Here is a 26,198-nt window from a genome sequence, read left to right as displayed (position 1 = left end):
CCGACTGAGAAGTCGGCCCAGTTCTCCAGATCCTCAGCCACTTGTTTACTTCCCTAATCTCCCTCTGCCTTTCTGGGGTGGCTCAAGGTACCAGTAGTATTCCTGAAAATACTACCTTTGGAGGTCCTTTTCCTCAATTTAGCTCCTAAGTCCCTAAAATCATTCTTTAGGACACTCCATCTGCCTCTGACTTTGTCATTGGTGCCAACGTGCACCATGACAGCTGGGTCTTTCCCAGCCCCTCCCAGTAATCTGTCCACCAGATCCGTGATGTACCAAACCCGAGCGCCTGGTAGACAGCATACAGTTTGGCGCTTCAGGTGTTTGTCACAGATTGCCCTCTCTGTCCTTCTAAGAATTGAGTCCCCTACCACCAGAATCTGTCTATCCGTTGCCTTCCTTGCCTTTTCCCCCACTCTCAGCTTGGAGTCCCTCAGCTCCAGCCGTGCTGGTCCCTGACCGTTTTCACCAATGTCACTCAATGGAGTGTACTTATCGGGATGCTCCAGCCCATGGATTGGCCTCCCTGGCACTTCCCCCTCTACCCATCCTGGCTGTTGCCCATCTACTCATTTCTAGTGCCTGCACCTCTTTGTCTCCACCCGCTTCTGTGCTTCTTAAGTATGGAGGGTCCTCTCAGTGCTGACAGTTGCTTCCCTAGATTCAGAACCTGGGCTTCCAGGGAAACAATGTGCTTACATTTTTCACAGCCGTATTTGCCCTCGATCAGATGATCAAGGAACGCATCCAGACTGGCTCAGATTTTTTTTTTTTTTTTTTAGGAAATTTACTCAAGGGAGCGTCAAAGCCAACTTGGAGATATATTCCCTTTCATATGTCCTGAGTTAGGTTTTCAGTGTAGTATTTTACGGTGTAGGATTTTTGCAGCTGAAAAAATGTCCCTGATTTCTTACTTATTCCTAAACTCCTAATCTGCATTCTAGCACATTAACTTAAAGATACCATGTCTTTTCTCTTCTGACCATTCACTGCATTGCTGCAGAGGTTGAAGGGCTGGGGGATCAGCCTGTCAGTGCTCAGACCATACGCTGCACACTGCATCAAATTAATTTGCATGGCTGACGTCCCAGAAGGAAGCCTCTTCTAAAGAAGAAGACGAACAAGAAAGCCTGCAAACAGTTTGCTGAAGACAAGCAGACTAAGGACATGAATTACTGGAACCATGTCCTTTGGTCTGATGAGACCAAGAAAAACGGATTTGATTCAGATGGTGAAGCATTGAGCATCTGTGAGGCATCCTCAAATGGAAGGTGGAGGAGCACAAGGTCTCTAACATGCACCAGCTCCGTGATGTCATCATGGAGGAGAAGAAGAGGACTCCAGTGGCAACCTGTGAAGCTCTGGTGAACTCCATGCCCAAGAGGGGTAAGGCAGTGTTGGAAAATAATGGTGGCCACCCAAAATATTGACACTTTGGGCCCAATTTGGTCATTTTACACTTAGGGGTGTACTCATTTTTGTTGCCAGCAGTTTAGACATTAATGGCTGTGTGTTGAGTTATTTTGAGGGGACAGTAAATTTACACTGTTCTACAAGCTGTGCACTCACTACTTTACATTGTAGCAAAGTGTAATGTCTTCAGTGTTGTCACATGAAAAGATATAATAAATTATTTACAAAAATGTAAGGGGTGTACTCACTTTTCTGAGATACTGTATGTGCCCATATAATTTGTATCTTTAGTACTTCATTAGCTATAGTTTTTACAGTCACACGCCTACAGGCGCCGCACTCCAAGCTAGTTTCCATCAAGCTTACCCGTAATGACTGAGGTCTTGCTGGGATCTTCCTGTCTACCGTGGTCATCACGGCTGTTATACCTTCAGACCAGAGGTTTGAGTGTTGATACTGTTATTTACTATTATTTTAACACCCCCGAGCAATCATATCAAGCTTTTCGAAAAAAAAACAACGAATCACCATTAGTATTCATGACAATAATGCAGAAACCATAAACAAGGACTCTGAATATCAAATGTATAGTAATGTAGCATATTGTTTAAGATTGACTTGTAAATGAGGAGGCTTACAAGTAAAGTATATGACACTGTTTAGCCATATTACTTGTCATGAACATTTCTTTGATGTTGATTGTATTTTCCTGAATCTTCAGGGCACAACATTGTATAAATTAACTTGTAATTTTCAGATTACAGAAATAGATGCAGATATTTATTGAGAAGCTTTATTTAGGTTTGTAATGACTTCATGCCAGAAGAGAAATATGAAAACATAAGTGTAACCACAACAGGAAAGACATTTAAAATGATTGTAAAGTATCGTTTTTTCTATAAAAATAACAAATATGTTTTACTTACCTGCCCTGTAGCAGTGGATTTGCACAAAGCAGCCCAGATCCTCCTCTTCTCGGGACTCTCTTCTGTGCTCTGGCTCTCCACTCCTGTTGAGTGTCCCCACAGCAAGCAGCTTGCTATGGGGGCACCCAAGCCGAGCTGTAGGTCCATGTATCCATTAAGACAAGGAGCTACTGTTCAGCCACACCCCCTCTCTCTCCTGATTGGCTTACTGACTTTGACAGCAGTGGGAGCCAGTGGCGCCACTGCTGTATCTCAGCCAATTAGGATGGAGAGTTCCGAATGGCTGAAACACTCCTGGACATCGCTGGACAAAAATGGGGCTCCGGTAAGTATTAGGGGTTACTGAGGAGAGTTGCTGCACACAGAATGTTTTTTTATCTTAATGCATAGAATGCATTAAGATAAAAAACCTTCTGACTTTACAACTTCTTTCATATTAATCAAAACTTTCCAAGGCTACTTTTTTCACTTAAACAGGAGCTTCGGTCTCCCAAAAAGAAAAAAAAAGAGTCAGCAGCTACAAATACTGTAGCTGCTGACTTTTAATATATGGACACTTACCTGTCCAGGGATCCTGTCATGTTCTCACCCAAGCTGATTTTCAATTGGCTTTGGGTGCAGGAAAAAGCGGGTGTTGTGCTGCGCTTTATGAATGGTCCCAAAGTCTTCTGGGATCTGTGTGTGTCTCAGAAGGCTGTTGGTAAAAGGAGGAGGGGCCAAACATGCTCATGGATCACTGCAGAAATCTGAGCTGGAAGTGGGACTGGGTACCTGTCAAAAAGTGCCAAATGTGGCAGTGGAGGGAGGGGAGGGTGCAAACAAGCGGAGCTTCCCCTTTTGTTTCGAGCTCCGCTTTAAAGAATAACTGTGGGCAAAATAAAATATACTACATATACCCTGTGTACTTCAGTTAAGTTTTTAGAGGGTATGTGTAGTATGCCCAGTGTCTTCAAATATTTAAGGGTTGATGTAAATGGCATGATTTTTGCAAGGAATGCTCCTGATTATAGCATCCCTTTTAGAGGTGAATATTGCAGGTTAAATTCTTGATGAGATATATAAAGTGGGCAAGCCACTCCGCTAACCTCTGTTGACACATACAGTGGGAATAGAAAAGAATCACCCCATCAAAATAATCACATGTTGTTGCTTTGCAGCCTGAGATGAAGACAGACACAATTTTTTTTTATCCAGCTGTATTTAGTCAGTGCAACTTATAACACCGACATGTCAAAAAGACTTTAAAATAAGTCAAAAACAGAATCAATGCGTTAGAAAGTAGGATCACCTCCTAATGTCAGTATTTTGTTGGACCACCTTTTGCTTGAAATACAGCCTTTAGTCTGTTGTGATGTGTCTCTACTAACTTTGCACATCTAGACTTTTCAGAGGCGCATTGTGGGTGGTATTGACCCATTTTCGGCCACTGGCAGGGGGTAAAACTGCACCACTAGTGGCCGAATACCGCTGCAATTCCGACAGTAAAGCGCCACTAAAAATAACGGTGCTTTACCGCCACCGCATCTCCCACCCCGGTGTAAAAGGGGCCTTAGTCTGATCTGACCATAGCACCTCTTTCCATGTGGCCTCAGAATCGAAGGAAAAGGTAAGTGAACCAACAATGCACTAGCTTAAGGGAACCTATTTAGAAAATAAACCTATTTCTATACCCACTGTACCTGAAATCTTAATAGACTTCACTGTGCTTCTATGCATTGCTAAAGCCTTTGATTTTTTTGTCTCCTGACTTGTGGCTGTATACATCTTTATACTGAAGATTTTTTGACAGTGACTTGTCACCCATAGTTGATTGATTGCTTCAGTTGCACTACCAGAGACTGAAATGCTCCAGGAAAGCTCTTTTCATGCTGAGCTAATCAATATGACCACAGCTGATCACGTTTGAATATGAAATGGCTTTGAGAAGGTGATTAATTACACCTGAGTGAGTTTACAAGTATATTTTAGGAGGGGGTGATCCTTTTTACCACTCAGTGATTCTTTTTTTTCTGACAGGCTAATGCTATAGCTTTCACTTAGATGTTATAAGAGTGAATAAAGTTGGATACAAAAAATGGTGCCTGTCTTGAATTCAGGCTGCAAAACAACAAAAAGTGTTTATTTTAAAGCAGGGGGTTGGTTCTTTTCTATACCCACTGTAAATGAAATCTTAATTTTTGGTAACTGAATCTTTATACCATACAGATATTCTTTATCAGACACTCTGCTTTCTCAAACTAGTCTGTATCACAATACTTAGTTTCAACATAGAAATGTTTTTTTAGTGAATTCATTTAGAGATGCAGAACAGATTGAATGCAGTGAAAAAATATCCTTGATCAATGATTTACATTAATGATATATTCATTATGTGTTATTCTTTCCAGGTCCTAAGGTGGTACAAACCCATGCTCAGCAGTTCCTGATAAACTCTGACAAAGGAAAAATGCTCTTCTCTGTGGATGACAAAGAAGTTTTAGTTGGGACCGACAAACTCAGAGTTACAGGTGTGTAAAATGAAATATATGTGGAGAATTTAAAGTCAGGCCGAACAGAAAGGGGGGGGTCATAAAACTCCTTATAAACAGCCTCATTTAGACAATTATCAGGATCTCGAACATAAAAAAAAAGAAGATGGTGGTGGCATTCAGTTTTTTAAATGCACCTTGAAAATGTATGTTATCTTTGCTACAGGCAGTTCTAAAAAATTTCCCTTTTTATATATTAGCCTATTGTATGTACATTCACACGTAAGTAAAGCCTACTGTTTCATATTGGCCATTTCAGAGGGATGGCTGCAGTCTAGATCTTTACTGTAAAGACTGGAGGTCTCCACAGGTTCATAAGCTGAGGTTACCCAGTCATAACTGCTGCTGCCTATTTAATAGCTGTGTGCTCACAATACCATCTGTCCAGAAGAAGCAACATTTATGGTTTCTCCAAATACCTCTGCAATCAATCATTTTAGCCTACAGGAGCATTACACATAAAGAGCAAATTATACATCTTTTTATGGCAACATTTTCTAGTCCACGGACTAACCCTACCCACTCAAATGATAAGTTTGAGGTTTGAGAAAACCTTTTTTTATCAAAGCACTATGCACATTACTTGGCTACATGCTTGATTTTTTCATTTATCTGGTAAGCAGCTAGGATATACTGGTGGAGGACACTTTCATCTGTCTTACAGATTCACCGGATACTGCCAGGATACTTTTCACCCATTTGGAGAATTTTCTGCCTTCTTTTGATTTTCTCTACGATTCATCCACTCATATGGACTTTGCACTATTCATTGGTTTATTTCAGATTACACTAGTGGTTTGTGCATGCAGCACCTATTTATATTTGACTGTCATGTTGATATTTTCTCACATTTGCAGCGCAGCTTTTTTCTAAACCTGTTCATAGAGTCTGCAAAGTATTGCACCCACAAGAGGGGCAGGTGCTAGAACATGTTACATGTTACACCCTAAAAATAGGTGTAACAATTAACATGTTCCTTAAAGCGGGGGTTCAACCATAAAACTATTTTTTTCAAACAATCCCCTTAGATTCCTGCTCGTTTTGTCTAGGGGAATCGGCTAGTTGTTTTAAAATATGAGCTGTACTTACCGTTTTCGAAATGCATCTTCTCCGTCGCTTCCGGGTATGGATCTTCGGGAGCGGGCGTTCCTTCTTGATTGACAGTCTTCCGAGAGGCTTTCGACGGTCGCATCCATCGCGTCACTAGTAGCTGAAAGAAGCCGAACGTCGGTGCGGCTCTATACTGCGCCTGCGCACCGACGTTCGGCTTCTTTCGGAAAATCGTGACGCGATGGATGCGACCGTCGGAAGCCTCTCGGAAGACTGTCAATCAAAATAGGAACACCCAGTCCCGCAGCCCATACCCGGAAGCGGCGGAGAAGATGCATCTCGTAAACGGTAAGTACAGCTCATATTTTAAAACAACTAGCCGATTCCCCTAGACAAAACAAGCATGAAGCTAAGGAAAAAAAGTGTTCTGTACGGGTGAACCCCCGCTTTAAGATAAACCCATGCTTTAAATAGGTTGTTTAATATGGTATTTAAAAAAACAGGCTTGTTATGGGTGTCTATAAAGCAGTGTTTCTCAATTCCAGTCCTCAGGCCCCCCCAACAGGTCAGGTTTTCAGGATTTCCCTCAGATGAAAAGGCTGTGGTGATTACTAAGGCAGTGAAACTGATCAAATCACCTGTGCAAAATAATGGAAATCCTGAAAACCTGACCTGTTGAGGGGGCCTGAGGACTGGAATTGAGAAACACTGCTATAAAGTAATGCCCACCCTTGTAAAATATTTAGGATTTCATATAAGGTAGCTCATTTAATGTGGTTCTAAAGGCTCAAGTTTTTTTTACCTTAATGCATTCTATTCAGGTACCCCCTAAAACTTACCTGAGCCCCATCGCAATCCAGTGATGTTCACAAGAGCCTCAGCTCTCTGTCAATCACAGCCAGTGAGCCAATGAGATGAGAGAGGAGGTGGGGCTGAGTCGTGGCTCTGTGTGTGAATGGACACAATAAATAAATAATAAATAAACCCTATTGTGTACTTAAAAGTGGGGTATGCCTGTACATTAAAAGTGGGGTATGCCTGTATACATTTATGAATCAAATGTATATGAATAGTTAAAATGAAAGATGTCTGCATGACTCCATAGTACCCAATCATATTCAGGATTTCAGATCCCAATTCTGCTCCCCAACTATTCACAATATTGATTGGTAGTTGTTGGGGCATAGCAGACATTTCTAAAAATGTACATCTTGATATGTAAAGCCCAGCTGTCATCAAGCCTTCATGAACATTAACTGACTTAGAAAGCATATTTTTCTCACTGCTATCCTTTATAATTTAAATGCTACTTCTTCTGGACACTGGAGCTGTTCTGTAAAATTAATGGAACTCTATCTACATCTTGAAGTCATTTGAAAACAAAATATAAACTGCGTTCCCATTTAGTGCATTAAAAGCACCAGTGTGAAAAATCCGGTAAATACGTACTTTCTGTAAACCCCATTCATGTGCCAGAGCCATTAGTAGAAATCTTTGTCAGAATCACAGTTACTGGCACTTGTTTTTTTACCTAAAGAAGAAAAATTCTGAACTGCTCGTTGGTGCTGTAGATTGACCTGTGTACAAAAGCTGTGTATAAAAAGAAAGCAGTAGGAAGGGCGCTGTGCTTTTTTTAGATATGAATTGTTTTATAATAACTGTAATTTGCAGAAAATGTCTCTTGTACAGACTGGCGATCACTTAAAATAGACCCCCACATGTCTTTTTGAGACTTTGTTGGCTTTTTTGAATACAGATGGGGCTCAGGTATGAACTCCTTTCAGCCTTACCACCCAAACATCATTGCAAGTACCTTGATTTGTTAGTTAAAGTAAGATAAATGCCCTTTGGCTTCCTCATCTCCAAAATAACCACTCACATCTGTCCCTTTCCTCACCCCCTTTCTTGCAAATTGTAAATAGGTAGCAAATTGTAAATGGGTAGCAGCAGGGAGTATTTTTGTTATGCTAGTGTGTACCTCTCTGGTGCATACCAGCATTCTGCCTTGAACCTGTACAGAGTTTTGTTGTAACTGGAAGTACCTGAACAAGGATCTTCATGGCAGGATTACCCATAGCTCCCAACAGTCCCTGATTTTGAGGGACTGTTCCTGATTCCCTCTGTCCCTCTTTCCTCCTCATGTGTCCCTCATTTTGGTCTGATCTATATAGTTGTATATAAAATGCACTTTTTATCTTTCAAAAAGTTTCCCATGTTTTCATCCAATTACTAAATTGCAGCATTTGTAAACTTAAAAGTCAATATAAGTAATATTAGTGGTAAAAAAGCACTTGTGGGTTTAACTAATCTTCTTTTTTTTTTGTATAATTCTCCTTTAAGGATGCCTGCATACGTTTGCTAATATGTGTCCCTCGTTCCCATCTCAAAAAATTGGGAGGTATGGGATTATCAGATATTATTTTATTGAAAGTTAGAGATTTAAAAGCATTAGAAATTACTTGAAATTACATTATTTTCAATGTAAACTTAAAAAAGTGGGACCGAAAAAGAAGGGGATTTTTTACTCGCGTGTCCTGCTTTTTGATCATCAGATTTTCGTTCCATTTTTGGCCCCTTTCACACTGGGGCTGTGGGTGCGTCGGCGGTAAAGCGCCACTATTTTTAGCGGCACTTTACTGGCAATTTTGCGGCATTATTCGTCCGCTAGCGGGGCACACTGAAGCTAAAAAAAAGCTATAAAAAAACGCCAGTAGCTTTGCAGGGAGCCTTTCAATGTTTTTTAGCGTTTTTGCAAAAGAGTTTATTAGCGTTTTTCAGTGTAGCATTTTTTTTTAGCTTTTTTTTTTCAATGGATAAAAAAACACACCAAAAATTCTGGCGCCAGAGTTTTTGAGCATTTTTCAGCGTTCAGAAAAAAAAACAATAAACTCCAAAAAAACGCCCATGTGTGCATGGGCACATAGGCTAACATAGAGTTCAGTTTATGGGCTTTTTAAAAAAAGCCCAAAACACCAATAAACTGCAGTTTATCAGCTTCAGTGTGCATGGAGCCTAAGAATGAAGATCAGAAGAGCGTGGGGTAGTCCTGCTTAAAAAATATTTTTAACCCATCAACAGTTACTTTAGCATAATCTTTACTTGCTGCTTCGTATTTTCAAAAGGCCATTGTACATACATATTTGTACATTCTCCAGCTATAGACTATTGACTGAGCTTATCAGGCAGTATGTTGAGCATCGCAGCACAACAACTGAATAACACACTACACAGTCCACACAGAATGTCTGCTAAAGGACAAACAGATTGTCTTGCGTTGAGAGAGAATAATAACAACTGTGCCGTATTACTAAGTAGGAAACATGGGTTGTTTATGTAATGAGGACAATAAGGATGTCCTATATAATTTATAAAAATTGTAATTACATTTTTTTTTTATTTTTATGAATTGGTATTTACACATATGCGTAGCATTTTCATGCTGTATATCTAAAGTTAACCTCTACTGTACTTTCCAGGTCTGCAATTATAGTATGTCTGGAGCACAGCCTGACTTGATCATGGTGCACCATGTTTGAGTCTTCGCCTGCTTCGTCAGGTGTGGCTTCCTCCTCTGCTTTCTGAAGAAAGGAATTTTCTATGTTTTTGTTAGTTATGGACAAAATATCCATAGTCTTTCTTCGACATTCCTGCAGCAGACTTTGCACAGCTGTGCTTGATGAGGAATTTCACTATTCCTTCTTGGATAAGTTTGACTTCATTCAGCCGAGCACTAGCACCCATACTTTGCAAAGAGGCATTTGTTTTGGCATCTGCATCCTACCCAAGCTGTGTGCCAGCAGCCTATGCAAGTGGATGCAGATGCATTGGCTGCAGAGACACTGCTGCATGACAAAATTTGACAGCTGTACATGAGCAGCTGCTTGGCCCTGAAATCACACGGTCTGCATTCAGGGTATGCACTGCTCCTGCACAGCTGTCAAATTAGTTCAAAGAATTATTGCCAGGGTTTCTTTAGGCTTCTACTCAAAACTACTCACCGTTCCCAAGGCCAAAGAGGGTATTAGCCCTATGCTGGATCTCAAAGTGCTCAATGTCTTCACTTGAATGCAAAAATATTGCATAGAATCCAAAAAGGCCCGTCATAGCTTCCGTTCTTCACGGATACTTTCTGGCCTCTGTGGACATCAATGATATTTACTTGCATATCCCCATTTTTCCAGTGCAACAGTGCTACCTGCAGTCAGTTTGTGGCCCATCCTTTAAGTCTGTATCCCAAATTCAGAACTCACAGTTTAGGAACTATCTTACTCTTAGCTTTTGAATGAGAATGTGGGGTCTAATGGTAGCCTCTATCAAGGAAGTTCTGTTTGCTCAATTTCACTTAAGAATAGGGCCGCTGTTAGGAATCACAGGACCCCCCAGATCAAATCCAACCCGAACCCCCCTCTTAGCACAAATCTCCCTGACCCCAAAAAATCACCTGCCTAGCACACATCATCTCTCTTCTCAAACTTTCTATCCTAGCACAAATCTTCTCCCCCCAAATACCCCCTTCCAGCACAAATCCCACAAATCCCTCCCATTAGTGTGGGCGGGGCAGGGGAAGGAGCTCAGCCTGGGCCCTCTGTGTCTCTCACTCAGCAACTAAAAGCCAGCGGGAGGGAGAGGGGGAGAAACCGGCTTTCAGTTACTGGGTGAGAGACACAGAGGGCATTGTTATCTACTGATCCTCCTGCTGTCCGGGCCCCCTGTGTACTAGGCCCCCTATCTGTGGTCCAGCTCCAGAGCTTTGCTCAACCAATGTCACAGAACCCTGCACAGACATAAAATAAGTACTGCCCACAGGAGGAAGGATGGTACCTGAATGCATGCTACAAGGAGTCCCCCACCCCATTATCAGGAGTAACGGATTCCACTCCTGAACACCACCAGGACTGACTGACCTACTCAACAGTATCCCTTTCAGCTAAAAAACTTGCAACCTGAAAAGAATAAGCACCCCCACTCACTGCATATAGCAGATGTTCAGCTGGAGGGCTTCTGTCGTGGGTCCTTCTGGCCTCTTGCAGAGACCTGGTGTGCCACACATTCACCAACATGTGACCTGTTGGCCACACTGCTTACTCTGGCTCTATCTCTGGGCAGTGAAAGGATTAAATGAGCCACACACAGCCTAAAGTAGCATGGTCTGCCAGTAACAGAGGGGGCTGAGAGAGCAGAAAGCACAGATACAGTAACCAACATGAATTTATGAAAGACCGTTCTTGCCAGACCAACCATTTCCCTGTAATTTGGTAAGCTGTAATTTGGATAGAGTAGGGTCTGTAGGGTACTGTATGAAGGCATTTGATGCGCCATAAACACTTAATTTACAAATTAAGGTCTTTTGGCATTGATGATATTGTATGTACCTGGATAGAAAACTGATTGCAGGCACATGTCCAGAGGGTGGTGATTAATGGCATATTTTCTGAATTATCTTTTTAAGCAGAAAGCCCCAGGACTTTGTCCCGAGACCAATTTTGTTCATAAACTATATAGAGGTTAGAATAAATAGTTCAGTCTCAGTGTTTTCTGGTGTTTGTTGATGTTTGCTGATGAAACAAAGCTAAACAGAGTGATAACGTCACCACAGGCTATAGCAACTTTACCAGGATAAATTTACCAAATAAGGTTTAATATTGAAAAAATTAAATGAATGCATGCAAGTTACTTGTTAGGGGAAATCAAGGATAGGGATCCTAGTAGATCACAGATTTAGCAATAGCATGCAATGCCAATCTGAAGCAAGCAAGGCTAGCAGACTACTAGCATAATATGAAAAGAGTATTTTCTCAAGAGATAAAATTATAATTCTACCATTTCACAAAACTCTGGTTCCCCACATCTTGAGTATGCTGTTTAGTTCTGGTCACCAATACTCAGAAAATATGCTTGAACTGGTGAGAGTCCAGAGAAAGGCAACAAAGCTAATAAGGGGGTTGGAGGACCTCAATTATGATGACCATCTAAAAACATTAAACGTATTCTATCCTAGGGAAGAGGCAGCTAAGAAGATATATGATTGCAACATACAAATCTTTGAATGGTGACTGCAACAACTAGTTATTCTAAGGGCTCTAAAGAAGACATGTGGCTACACAATAAATTTGGATAAGAAGCGGTTCAATCCTAAACCGCTTAAGAACACTAAGCATATGGAACTACTTGTCTGATTTACCTACTGTACGATACATTGAGCATTGTATTATGTCAATTTGTATCCTGGATTTTACCCTGTAAAATTCCAATAAAGCACCTTTGTTTTGTTAAAAAAAGGATATGGAACTTACTTCCAGAGTCAGCAGGGAGTGTAGTTCAATTCCAACAAATGTTCGTGAATGTAAACTGAACACTTAGAATACAGGATATTTCTAGGATCGGAGTATGTCCTCTGGTGACATTTTCTATGTAGTTGTGCAAGGCTTACTCTTTTTGTATGTACATTTTTCAATGTTCTTGTCTTTGCTTTTGTTTGTATTGCAAAACTTTACCAAAAAAAAAATTATTAAAAAAAGTTTTTTTTTTTTGCGAACGCAATGTACAGGGATATGGAAAATGGTAGTGACATAAGCACACACATACTGTATGTGCACACACAATTGCACACTCGGGTTGAACTGGATGGACTGGTGTACTTACTGTGTAACAATGGACATTACTTACAGTCGGTAGAATGTGTTCTATAGCTGAAATCCTTCTCCAAATATGTTCACCAGTCCTGTCACCATAATCCTCCAGTGTGGCAAGGGCTAATAGAACTGAGGGAGCAGTGACAGGCTCTCATCAAGAGTCCTGGACTATGACTGTCTTTTTCACCCAGCCCTGCCATTCATAGAAAAGTACATCTTGTATGAATGAAAAACATTCTATGAATGGAGGATGGGCAGATGATTAAAAGGTTCATCACTCCATTCAAAAATGATCAATGTAGGAGGATTACAGTTTAGGCTTAGACTTTAACTTGGTTCTGTCAGCTATTCAAAGTCTGCCCTTCTAGTTTATGAGAGACATTCCCCAGTTATATCTGACTCACAAGGTGGCCTTTCTTTTCTTTCTAAGATAGTCTGATGGACCGCCTAGCACCCCGCTTGGGGTGCTTCATTCACTCTGGAACCAGGTATTATAGCTGAGCATTGTATCCAATAACTAGATGACACTAGCTTAGGTGCAAACTGGAACTGGCTTTATTGTAAATTCACACAGAATATATACCACCCAAAATCAGGTAAGAAGTCTATCACATTATCCTAAACAATGCAAACTGTAAACTGTAATCGCAGTACATCTAATGAACAGCTAACATAAATATAAACAGTCATCCAAATTAACATTTAACATCCCTAAATAGATTGGTAATGAGCTGAAGTGGACACAATACTAGCAGACAAACATATAAACAATAGGTGACTCAATTAACAATGGGAATTAACACATAGGAGGCACACAATGGGGAAATATACCATAAGAGAAATATATCATAATAAACAGATTATAGCAGGAGACCCCAGCATCAGGTTGATTTGAGCTGATTATATTAACATTTATTCTGACTCTCTGAGTCTAGGAGGGGGGGGGGGGGTAAAGCAGTCATTGCTGGTTTGGACACAGAGACACCAAATCTGTATCGAGGTCCTAGAATCTGTGTGTTTCAGGGGGGAAATTGATCCAAATCCGAAGCAAAATCACTCCAAGGGCCCCCCAGGCACATACCTCCCAAGAATAGAGCCCCCTCAAATGCCAGGGCCCATAGTCAGTAGGCAAGAGGCTACCCTGCAGTCCCCTCCAAAAGCTCCTGTCCAGGTTGGGTCTGTCACATGTGGTTTCTACCTTCCATCTCTGTAGCCAATGTTTATGCATCCTAAGGAGATTTCCAGCCATTGTTTGGATGTAGACATTTACCACCCAGCTACAGCTTTCCTTATGACAGTTTAAATCTCAATCCTTTCAGAGGGTCTCCAGAGGGAACAAGCTGCTTCTCGCTTCCCTATATCTTAATGGCTTTGACAAATTCTTATACAAGCCTATTGTCCTCAAAATAAGAATTTAGTCTCCATAGACATCAATGTAAATCGTTCTGGAATCGCATTGATGGTTCACATATGTGCGAATTCCACCACACTACTTTCCACAAAAAACAGGAAATACACAGGACGTTTACACCTTTTTTTTTCTCATTATGATTCCATTGGCTAGAACATCAATCGCAGAATGTCCAACTCCTAAAATTTAGATTCAACTGATCCTGTGTCCCTTGAGTAACAAGGAAAAAAGGATTTCTGTATTCACCATAGAATCTTTTTCTTGGAGCTCATCAAGTGACATGGGTCCTACGCCGCTGTGTTATCACCTACTCATAATACTACTTTTCTAAGAACTGTAGCAGTATTTTAGGGTTTATAATTAGCTGGCCATTACTTTTTTGTTTGCCAGTATCCAATTCCTCGTAAAGGTGTTCCAGATTTAGCTGATCCTGCATCCCTTGATGATCTGCAAGAAAAGGATTTTATATAAAATACAAAATTCTTTTTTTTAAATGCAATCTGTATAAGTATCTGACTTTGGCCTAGAAACAGCCTCTTGCAGTACAGCTGGGTTCCAGTGTGAAAGAATGAATCAGCACAAGAAGCCAGTTCATGTGTTGATATGGAGCTTGCTGATAGGAGACACAAGCAGAGTGACAGAGTTTTGAGATCATCACTGTGTTGCTTCTTCTTTCACTGTCCAGTCACAGGTTGAGGTGCATCCATGAGCCTTGGCCTGGAGATAGTGGGTTAAACAATCATTATCATCAGAATGAGGACATCCAGTGGTGCATAAGAAGTAATACGAGGAACAGCTCAGCAGTATTGAAGATAAAGGCCCGGATTCACAAAGCACTTACGCCGACGTATTTTGAGATACGCCGCGTAAGGCCTCGTACACACGACCGAACATGTCTGCTGAAACTGGTCCGCTGACTAGTTTCAGCAGACATGTTCGGTCGTGTGTACGGCCGACCGGACAAATGTCCGGCGGATCGGACAGGTTTCCAGCGGACAAATGTTTCTTAGCATGCTAAGAAACATGTCCGCTGGAAGCCTGTCCGTCGGACATGTTCGGTCGTCTGTCCGCTGGGCCACCATCCCTCGCATGCGTCGAAGTGTTTCGACGCATGCGTGGAAGCATTGACCTTCCAGGGTCGCGCACGTCGCCGCGTCATCGTCGCGGCCACGTCGCGACACGTCACTGCGTTTGTTTTTCGCAGGGATTTTGGTCTGATGGTGTGTACAGCCATCAGACCAAAATCCGTCAGCGGACATGTCAGATGAAAACGGTCCGTGGACCGTTTTCATCAGACAGATCCGCTGGTGTGTACGAGGCCTAAGTGTAACTATGCGCCGTCGTATCTATGCGCCGTGCCCACAATCTGAGATACACCTAAAAATAGGCTTCCTAAGACCGACGTAACTTGCCTATGCCGTCGTATCGTGGGCGCATATTTACGCTGGGCGCATTTGACGCTCCTATTGATTTTCTATGCACATATGCAAATGAGGGAGATACGCCGATTCCCGAACGTACTTGCGCCGAGCGCATAATATACGCGGTTTGCGTAAGTCGTACGTCCGACGTAAAGTTATTCCCCATCTATGAGGCGCAACCCATGCAAAGGTATGGACCAGGGAACACAAGCCGTCGTATTTTACGTTGTTTACGTAGTACGTGAATAGGGTTGGGCGTAGGTTACGTTCACACCGTAGGCAGTGATTCGACGTATGTTAGCCAGTTGTTTCGGCGTGATTGTGTGCATGCGCACTGGGATACGTCCACGGGATGGCGCATGCGTCGTTCGTTTTAAGTACTTGTCTGGCACTCGGCCCAGCATTTGCATGGGGTCACGCCTCATTAGCATGGCTCACGCCCACTTACACCTACGCCGGCTTACTCCGAGGAAACCCAGCGCAGTTTGGGAGGCAAGTGCTTTGTGAATTCTGTGCTTGCCTCTCTGCGCTGCGTCGGCGTAGCGTATATTAGATACGCTACGCCGGCATCAAAGTATTATATATATATATCTATAGACTGTATATCTCATATTAGATTTAGATCATTCAGTTTTTGCATTAAACTTTTGCTCTCGTGTTATTAATACACAGTTTTATTATAACACTATACACTGAAAACTTAACTGAGTAACCTGTAAAAAAATATTTAATTCTTCGTACTAATTCATAACTCCTTTAGGATCTGTGCTAGATTTAAATCCATGTAAATACCTCAACTTCAATTTCTTTGCTCTTGCAAAACAGAATTGTGTTTCCCAAACATGGCATGAAAAATAATCATCCAAAAATGCTAAACCTCCTGTGGTCCAATTAAAGAACTTAATTGATAGCCTGGGCTTCTGAGATTCCAAGTAACACATCAGTTTTATCTCCATAAAACTGTAATGATGGGGTTACGTTATTACCTTTGACTAGACTGAAAGACAGAAAATAACTGTTCTGCACAGCGGTAACAAGAGCTTGTCACGACTTGTCCTGTCATTAAAGGGACAGTCAATCTAAAAAAAAGTTTGCTAGTATAAAAAAAATGTTATTACTGACATTCAGAAATATATATTTGAACATTTCCTGAGCCTTGCAGTTGTGGAGACATGCAACATGTGTATACATCTCTAGATGCTTCAAGAAATCTGTAATTAAATAAGAACAAACACAGAAAGACGATGGGTGCAGAAACAAACACAGAAAGATGATGGGTGCAGAATGGGCATAGTTGCCAGAATTTCCCCAAAAATGTTTACTTTAGGGACACTTTTTTTTGCAGAAAGCCAGGGTAGGTAGAGTAGTATGTTAATTAGGGGCAGGGAATTAATTTTGTGGCCATGGCTGATGTTCAAAAAAATTGCGGCGCACATAGCACACCGCTGTGAAAATGGGTGTGGTTTGAGCTACATATTGAGCTAAATATTGGGCACAGCTTGAAGGGGGTGTGGTTAAATAGAGTCTGTTTACATCTGCCCGTCCATAGGAATGCATGGACCTTCCCATCAGGTCCGCGTGAAAAACTAACAGCCAGACTTGATTGGACCCACTGTGTGAAAGGGGCCTTAGTAATGGTGTCAGTAAGGAGTGACTGTGAGAAACTGGGTTTAAAACTGCACTGCCCAATTTCTCACAGTCAGGACAGCACTACATGAAAAAGGAGATACTATCCTTGTCAGCTAACATCGTTTTTTTTAACTTCTATTTAAAAGATAAAAGTAAAAGAGTGCTGTTAGCTGACATGATGGGCCAGATTCACAAAAGAGATACGATGGAGTATCTCAGATACACCATCGTATCTCGGATTTTTTCTGGTCCTATCTATGCACCTGATTCATAGAATCAGTTACGCATAGATAGGGCTGAGATCCGACAGTGTCACACTGTGTTACACTGTCGGATCTTTTTTTTGATTTAAAAATGGCGCCGGGGGCGTTCCCGCTGATTTACACTGAATAATATGTAAATCAGCGAGATACGCGAAATTCACGAACGTACGCGGACCCGACGCTGTGTTCTTACGTCGTTTCCGTAGCGGTTTTCCGTCGTATACTTACCCTTTCTAAAAGCAGGGGTAAGTATTGTTAAGTATGGCCGTCGTTCCCGCGTCGATTTTGAAATTTCCTACGTCGTTTGCGTACGCCGATTCACGAACACGCGCGTCGCAAGTCCCGCTCACGTCGCAACCACTAACGTCCTATTGACGTCAGTGGGAGCAATGCACGCCGGGAAATTCCCCGGACGACGCATGCGTATTTAAATCGGCGCGGGAGCGCGCCTGATTTAAATATGACACTCCCCTAGCCGCGGAATTTGAATTCCGCTGGGGGAGTTAGGATCCGCCGTCGCAAGTTTGGAGGTAAGTGTGTTGTGAATTTGACACTTTCCTCACAAACTTGCGAGGGCAGATCTTAATTCACATAGGTTACACGGATCTAAAGATCCGCTAACCTTTGTGAATCTGGCCCGATGACTCTATCCAATCATGGCTCATTGCTCTTAGTCCTGCCCCACACTATAAAAGTATTCTTTCAATAGCAGCCATTTTTAGTGTGATATTGGCATGAAGAGAGATAAAACAGGGCTCGGTTCAGTGCTACTAGACAGTGTGCTATAGTGTGCTATTCTTATTCTATTGTCAGTGTAGAATATCAGTTTAGTGTGAATCTAGTGATAGTTCAGTCAGTGTGAGTGACCATTCATGTTTACTTTAGTGTCACTTTAGTGTGAATTTAGTGATAGTTCAGTCAATATAGTGACCGTTTAACACAGTGGCCCAGATTCAAGAAGCTATTGCGCCCGCGCAACCATAGGTTGCGCGGCGCAATAGCTGTTTTGCTCCCGCGTAGCGAATGCCCCTGATTCAGGAACATCGCTACGCAGACTGCAGCCTAGGATATGACAGGCATAAGCCTCCTTATGCCTTCATATCTTAGGCTGCATTCTTGCTGCATTGCTGCATTCTTGCGTTGGCCGCTAGGGGGCACGGCCATTGTGATCGGCGTATAGTATGCAAATAGCATACTATCACCGATTCACAAAACTTGCCCGGGCCCAGCGCACGCCAGGTATGGAGTTTCCGTACGGCGGCTTTAGCGTAAGGCTGCCCCTTCTCATAGTAGGGGCAGCCAATGCTAAAGTATAGCCTTGCGACGTCATTTGCCGCAATGCACGTCGGGAAAGTTTCCCGACGAAGCATGCGCTGTTCGCCCACGGCGGGATCATTTACATTAGGCGCCCTTACGCAGGGCAAATTAGCATAGCGCCCGCGCAATTTACGGAGCTACTGCTCCGTGAATCGCGGGCAAATCGAAATATTTGCGTGGGCGCAGAGCAAAAATCGTTGCCCTTTGCCCACGCAAATATTGCGCGGCTCTACCTGAATCTGGGCCAGTATATTTCAGTGCGTTACTGCAAGTTTAACGCCGTATATTTCAGTGCATTACATGCTTTTTAACACAGTATATATATGTGCTTTAGTGCACGTTTAACGCAGTATATTTCGGTGCATTACATGCCATTTAACGCAGTATATTTCTGTGCGTTAGTGCACGTTTAATGCAGTATATTTTAGTGTGTTACTGCAAGTTTAATGTTTTATATTTCAGTGCATTAATGCACGTTTAACGCAGTATATTTCTGTGCATTGATAATGCACAGTCATTACATGATTCAGATGTCTGTGCCTTTTTTAGTACATGTGCAGCCGATCGCACTGTTGCAATTTGTCTCAAGCACATCAAGCGAGGCAAAAACACCAGCCATTTGGGTACCACATGCTTGACAAGGCATTTAACCTCCCACCACTTAGCACGTTGGCAAGAACATCAAGGGGCGCAATTCTGTTCCTCCTTACTCACCTCAGGCTGCCCCTGCTATACCCCATGACCTCTCAGCAGCCTCCACTGAAAGGGATGATGGTATAGCGAAATTTAAAGGAATATTTCACTTTTATTGTTTCACTTTAAGCATTATTAAATTCACTGCTCCCGGAAAAACGGCCGTTTTTTTTTAAACTTTTTTTTGTATTGATTCTGATTCTGGAACAAGTTACACTAGTTTCTAATCCAATCACATCTACTCTAAAGTTAAAACTAAGATACAGTATACAGATATGTGATCGATGATGCCTGAAGTTAACCATATATGATTTTTTTTTGTTTCAGGGGCTGAAGGTGCTTTGTTTGAACACTCTGTGGAAACTCCTTTAGTTAGAGCAGATTCCTCAAAGCAACTCAGGTATGGATGTTGGGTAACACTGGTAATACTTTACTTGTATATCTGCGGTCTTACCTTTTCTACACCCTTTGAAAAGTGCAAATCATGTTAGAAATCTTTCTTCCTCTTTCAGCAGAACATAGGGGTGGGTGGGGAGTCTGCACTTATACTGTGTGAGAGCTGATTGGAGGAAAAGGACACACACCCCCCTCCACAGGCAGAGGAACAAAATAACATGCAGAGCTACTGTATATTCTGAATAGACCAGCTGCCTGTAATCTCCCTTGCCAACACAAACCTTGAGCTTATGTTATCTCATGTGTCTGAGAACTTGTCTGAGAACTTGTCAGAAGTGATTCATGCTGATCGCAGAGGAACAAAGCACCAGAGAGAAACCACACGTAGAGCTTTGGAGAGAGATAAGTTAACATTAAAAATATATGTGCTTAGTTCCTATTTCATGAATGGGGTTTACCATACCTCCCAACTTTTTGAGATGGGAACGAGGGACACCTATTAGCAAACGGCACGCTTCCTTCAAGGAAAATTAGGTTAAACCCAAAAGTGTTTTTTTTTACCACTACTATGGGACTGTATGCAGAATGTTACCTATAAATAAATAATGACTCCATAAGCATGAAGTGCGTTAAACTTGGCTGCAGGCCTTTATTACTGGTATTATATTTATTTTATTTATTCATCAATATTTATTAATCAAATAACCATTGCAGTATAACAAATCAACACATCACTTATTAACTTAAAACCACCAACAGTCCTCAACCTAGCCACCACGACTCAGGTTGGATATTAACTCTTTCTTAACCGACCCCTATTGTTTATTCACAAAACCAAAAGGGGGTACCACGTAATAATTAGGCCGTGACAAGGGAGGGAGTTCACAGGTAAGGGTTACCTGATAGTATGGTCACCACAGCTTGCTGTACCTGCCCTAAATAAGCTTCCCACCTTCCAGAATGTTTCCTTGTACCCTGTGACCTAAAACCTGTCCCTTATTGGTCCCTAGCTTACCTCACCTAAAGCCCTTACCTTACAGGTGTGAGGGGGGATAAAACCTGCCCCCCCCCTGGGGCCTGTACCACTCCCACAAATCCCCAGGTGTGTGGGATGAAGAAGAGGGGGCCTGGAAACTTCCCTCTGCAAGCATTCCCATGGGCTCGGGGGGCTTAAAACAGCTCCCTTTGCTTTCATTCCTTTATATTGGCTTTTAAAATTTACAAATGCTGCAATTTAGAAATTGGATGAAAACATGGAAAACACTTTTTGAAAAATAAAAAGTGAAGTTTTTATACAACTGTATAGATCAGACCAAAATGAGGGACAAATGAGGAGGAAAGATGGACATTGTTCCAAATCGAGACAGTCCCTCAAAATCAGAGACAGTTGGGAGCTATGGGTTTACAACCACTTTATTGGACTGGGAATGTCTCAAACTGATGCCATTGGCACAAGCTTAAAGTGGATGTAAACCTGATTTTTTTTTTTAAATGAAGACTTCTACCTGGTACAGTAGAGGATGTCAAGTCATCTGTGCCCAGTCTTGCCACGAACAGTTAATCCAGCCCTGAGCAATCCTCTTGTCTTTTTGTAGTAAGATAAAAAACAATACACAGAAATGTTTGTGCTGTCACTTCCCCCCACTGCTGTGACTGACACCTGATTTCTTTATTTCATGAACAACATGAGAGCAGAGAGAGAGTTACGATTCCAGTTTCACACCTACCCCCCCTTCTCCAGCTCTCCCAGGATTGGTTGCTACACACCTCAGCATGATTGGGTATGCTGAAGTCATGTGGTGCCTTTCCTGAGTTTTGACTGGATGTTACTCAAAACTCAGGAATAGGAGTGTGTAGAGGTGGGCACTGAGCTCCAGGAAAGAGACCCACCTACTGATTCCAGAGTTTTGCGGGGCTCCTACTTCTGAATGGGTGACATTTGTAAGGTAGTGATACATGCAGGAGGCTTGCATGTATATATACATTAATACTGTGCCATTAGTGTATACTGGGTGAGTGGTGGGTTTACATCCTCTTTAACCCCTTCCTTACCGGGCCATAGTAATATGACGCCGGCAGGAACCCTCCTTCCCTCCAGATGGACGTCATATTACGTCCTTTCTTCCCAGCCATCTAGGAGGGGAACCTCTCGTGACCCGGTGTGCGTGACCCGGTGTGTGTGACCCGGTGCGCGTGCCCGGCGGCCGCGATGTCCGCCGGGCACCCGCTATTGCCCGCGATCACTGCAGGAGTGTGGATCTGTGTGTGTAAACACACAGATCCACCTCCTGTGAGAGGTGAGGAGACCGATGTGTGTTCCCAGTACAGAGGAACACACATCGGTCTCCTCCCCTTGTGAGTCCTCCTCCCCCTACAGTTAGAATCACTCAATAGGGAACATATTAACCCCTTCAGCGCCCCCTAGTGTTAACCCCTTCCCTGACAGTCACATTTACACAGTAATCAGTGCAGTTTTATAGCACTAATCGCTGTATAAATGTGAATGGTCCCAAAAACGTGTCAAAAGTGTCCGATATGTCCGCCACAATGTCACGGTCACAATAAAAATCGCAGATCGCCGCCATTACTAGTAAAAAAATTAAAATAAATAAAAATGGCAGAATTGGGCATGTAAAGAATGTCTTAGTTGAAGAAATTGATAAAACCAATTAGATTGTAGAGAAAACTCTCCCATTAGATCTTAAAAGGATTTAAGTATACCGTTCTTGTATAGCTGAGCTAGAGTTGTTATACCTAATTTTCCCCATCTCTGAAAGTCTCTAAGGCCTCGTACACACGTCCGAGAATCTCGTCAGGAAAAACACGTTGTTTTCCCTGACGAGATTCTTGACAAGAAACTCTTGCCGCCGGAGTGTACTGACTTTCATTTCAAAAGAACCGCGGTTCTCTTGAAAGGAAAGAACACGGTGACGTCATCGCTTATGACGAGCATGCGCTCGTCACATTCAATGCCGTCACCGCCATCTTGCTTCACCCTACCTATGCCATGGAAGCTACCGCGCATGCGTCAAAGTCATTTCGAGCATGCGCGGGTTTCCACAGCGACAGGTAAGTATACACACTCTCAGGTTTCTCGTCGGGAAACAGGCCGACAAGAATCTCGACGAGAAAAAAGAGAGCAGGTCCTCTTTTTTTTTCGTCGAGATTCTGGCCAGATTTCCAGACGAGAAATCTGAATGCCTCGTACACACGAACGGGAATATCGGCAAGAAGCAGTTTTCTTGCTGGTTTTGGCCCGGATTCACAGAGAGTTGGGCGCACATTACGCCGCCGTAACGCAAACGCCGTACGCCACGCCGACGCAGCGCAGCCAACGTAAAATACGCCGGCTTGGCCGGCTTGTGTTCCCTGGTGCAGACCTTTGCATGTCTGCTGCTGGGTTACACCTCCTTTATGGGGCTTAACTTTACGCTGGACGTACAACTTACCCGCACCTCTCTTAGCCTGCGTTGGGCGCACGCAGGTTCGTGAATCGACGTATTTCCCTCATTTGCATATTTGAATGACTAATCAATGGGAGCGGCACCATGCTCCCAGCCTAAATGTGCGCCCACTCTGCGTAAGCAAGATACGTCGGCGGAGTGTAGCCTGGTTTTAGGCGCATCTCTGTTTGTGGGTCTTGCGCACAGATACGACGGCGCACATTTGCACTTACGTCGGCATAACTTGTTATACGTCAGCGTAAGTGCTTTGTGAATCCGGGCCTATATCTGAAGAAGTGAAGACGGTAAAGATCATTAACAGGTAAGAAACAGTAGAGACAAGAGTCCGTGTTCAAAGAAAAGCAAAAGAGATCTCAACAGCTTGAAATGCTCATCCTCTTCCACCAGAACCACAATTCGGGGTCTAAATAAACCCCTGTTGTAATTGCTCTTACCAAAAGGTACTGTATATACTGTACAGTGTTGTATGAACTCAAAAATGCCTCTCCACTTCTTCAGATTCAAAAGGGTACATAAAGGCATCCAGCGACTGGTGCACAGCTACAGAGGTAAAAAAAGCCACAATAGTGTAATACCGTATAAACGTTTTATTTAAAACCTCTCCCCTTTAAAATTGCACTTACAATATATAAAAAATTCAAAGGCAATACATCACATCACGTTGGTGCAGTGGGAGTATATCAGGGCGATGTTTCCGTGCCTCCGTAGTCCAGCCAAACCAAACAAACACACTTCCTTGTATCGCGATCTGCGTGATGACGTCACCTAACTGACAGCTACTACAACCAATCCAGACACGTTTCGTCGGTCATCGACATCATCTGTGGGCGTGGTTTAGTAGCGTTCACTGTCATGTTTATATGGGGCTTTACGCATAGCCAATCAACTAAGAGAGAGGTGGACATCGGCCCTGATATCTCCTATTGACTCATATATGGCTAAACAACAGTTATACCTTTACATACCCCTTATTGGAGCAACTTAGAACTGCAGTCAACACATTTTCATAATGTTAACTCAGCAAAATCTAAGCTCATAACTTTTAATCTAATTTGCATATTATCTTCACGAGTGGTGGTTCTGGTGGAAGAGGATGAGCATTTCAAGCTGTTGAGATCTCTTTTGCTTTTCTTTGAACACAAACTCTTGTCTCTACTGTTTCTTACCTGTTAATGATCTTTACCGTCTTCTATACCGTCTTGCTATTTATCTTGCTGATATATGTCCATTGTTTTTGATCTGTGTTATTAATGTTGTGACTTTGAGGATGCAGGGTTATTTTTAGTGTTTTTATCATGTGCCGTGTGATTTGTGGGGATTGTCACTATGCTACTATGGGTGTCTGATTTGTATGTAATTAATCTTTTTTATTAATACTAAACTTTTTCCACATATTCATCTTGTACGCCCAGTGGTGTTGGTTCATTTCTGGTAACTTTTTGTAGTTCATCTGCAAATGATTGGGTGCTCAAATTAAACAAAATTTCTCTTGGCAAAGTATAAAACACACTCCTTTTAAAAAATCACCCCCGTAAAATAGGTGGTGTGTTAAGAGACCAGCGTTGTAAGACAATTTCAGAACTTTGTGACCTGGGACATTGTTGACCATAAATCATCAATCCTTTGTATGAGTTTTTCTCAAGGTAAGAGTGCTTCACTTCGGGTTCACTGCTGGCTGAAAAGATAATTAACATTATTTAAACATGATAAGTAGCATGACAACATCTGTACCTTGACAAATTCAATTATTTTCAGCAGGGCCCTTGGCTTTTTCTTTTAATTATCCTACAAGTCATTGTATTATAAAAATAAGGTCAATGTGCTCTTTGCTTGTAATTCTCTATCGGATCTGTCAGTCATAAAACACTTGAAGTAGTCCTTTCAATTACTAGTCTTTGCTTTGAAGCTTCAACTATCTATTCTATGGTGATTGCAAACTTGTTAGGTCATAACTATATTTACGGTTCGGGTAATACTGTATTTGCCAGGTTTGTCAGTTATTTATTAAAGCGTATTTTCTGAAAGCAAAGATACTTAAAAGGGAAATGCTCATTTATTCTAAGTGAGCACCTATTAGGTTATCATTGCAGTGTAATTTTATGTTTTCTAAGACATTATTTTATAGTATTAATGCTTTGCAGTTAAGCCACTAGAGGCATCTGTACAGTATATGACACATACAGGGGTTGATTTACTAAAACTAGATATTTCACACTAACAGCCAGTGAGATCCTCAGATCTCACTTTCATAAACCGGGCGTTGTGCAACAATGAATGATAGAAGCATGGTGTGCTGAGATGATTAGTGAAGGACAGCTTCCCTGCTAATCATCTTAGTTACCTAAACACCCAATGATCTGAGATCCTCAGGATCACAGCTCATCTCAGCTTCATAAATGGACACTAGAGCTGTGGGATTGTCCTGGCAAAAAATCACTGCACAGTTGGCATGTATGAAAGTTTTGTCTGCCACTGGAGGATTCTGCCTCCAGTAAAGATTTCTTCTTCTGTACTTCCTGCAATCACTTGCTTGGAGAAGGAGCGGATGTGGGGGGCTGAGAGGAACACAACAGCAACAGCCTGCTCCTAAGCATCCTTGCTGTAGAAGCATTCAGCGGTAGGGACATCCCTGCAACTGATGGGTTCCCTCTCTGCACACAACCCTCCCTCCCCCTACTCATTTTGCTGACAGTCAACCTGAATAAATTATGAGCGGTACCCACACAGAACCTCAGCCAGCCCCCCTCACTATTACTCAACTCCCCTCTCTTGCAATGTCAGCCAGGCCCCCCATTGTCACTAAATCCCCTCCACAATGTCAGCAAGCCCCATTACCAAACCACCCCCCCCTTCTCTAAAACTTAACTAAACAAGCTGAGGTTAGAAGCTGATTGGTTTCTCTGCAAAATTGTAACAATTGTAGTGTGACGGGCTGGGGTATCACATGAAAGACAAAACAGGCACCCCATAGCCTACATTCATTTATTTTTATTGTTATTTTTTGATATCCTGCTATTCTATAAAACAACCAGTAGATGGCAGAGAGGGTACCCGA

At 42.3% G+C, this 26,198-nt stretch overlaps 1 protein-coding gene across 2 annotated transcripts in view; it reads left to right on the top strand.

The window, feature by feature from the left end:
* The window catches only part of SGCG (sarcoglycan gamma), a 384,547-nt gene that overhangs the window by 325,703 nt on the left and 32,646 nt on the right, over window positions 1-26,198 (top strand). For both annotated transcript variants that reach the window (XM_040340519.1, XM_040340520.1), the window contains exons 5-6: window positions 4,727-4,846; window positions 19,611-19,683. In XM_040340519.1, coding sequence (XP_040196453.1) covers window positions 4,727-4,846; window positions 19,611-19,683 — 193 coding nt within the window. The remainder of the gene's footprint in view (window positions 1-4,726; window positions 4,847-19,610; window positions 19,684-26,198) is intronic.

Source organism: Rana temporaria, chromosome 2 (assembly GCF_905171775.1).
Source record: "Rana temporaria chromosome 2, aRanTem1.1, whole genome shotgun sequence".
In the NCBI taxonomy this organism is placed as follows: domain Eukaryota; kingdom Metazoa; phylum Chordata; class Amphibia; order Anura; family Ranidae; genus Rana; species Rana temporaria.
Note: the sequence above shows the minus strand (reverse complement) of the source record. Positions and strands in the feature narration are given on the sequence as shown.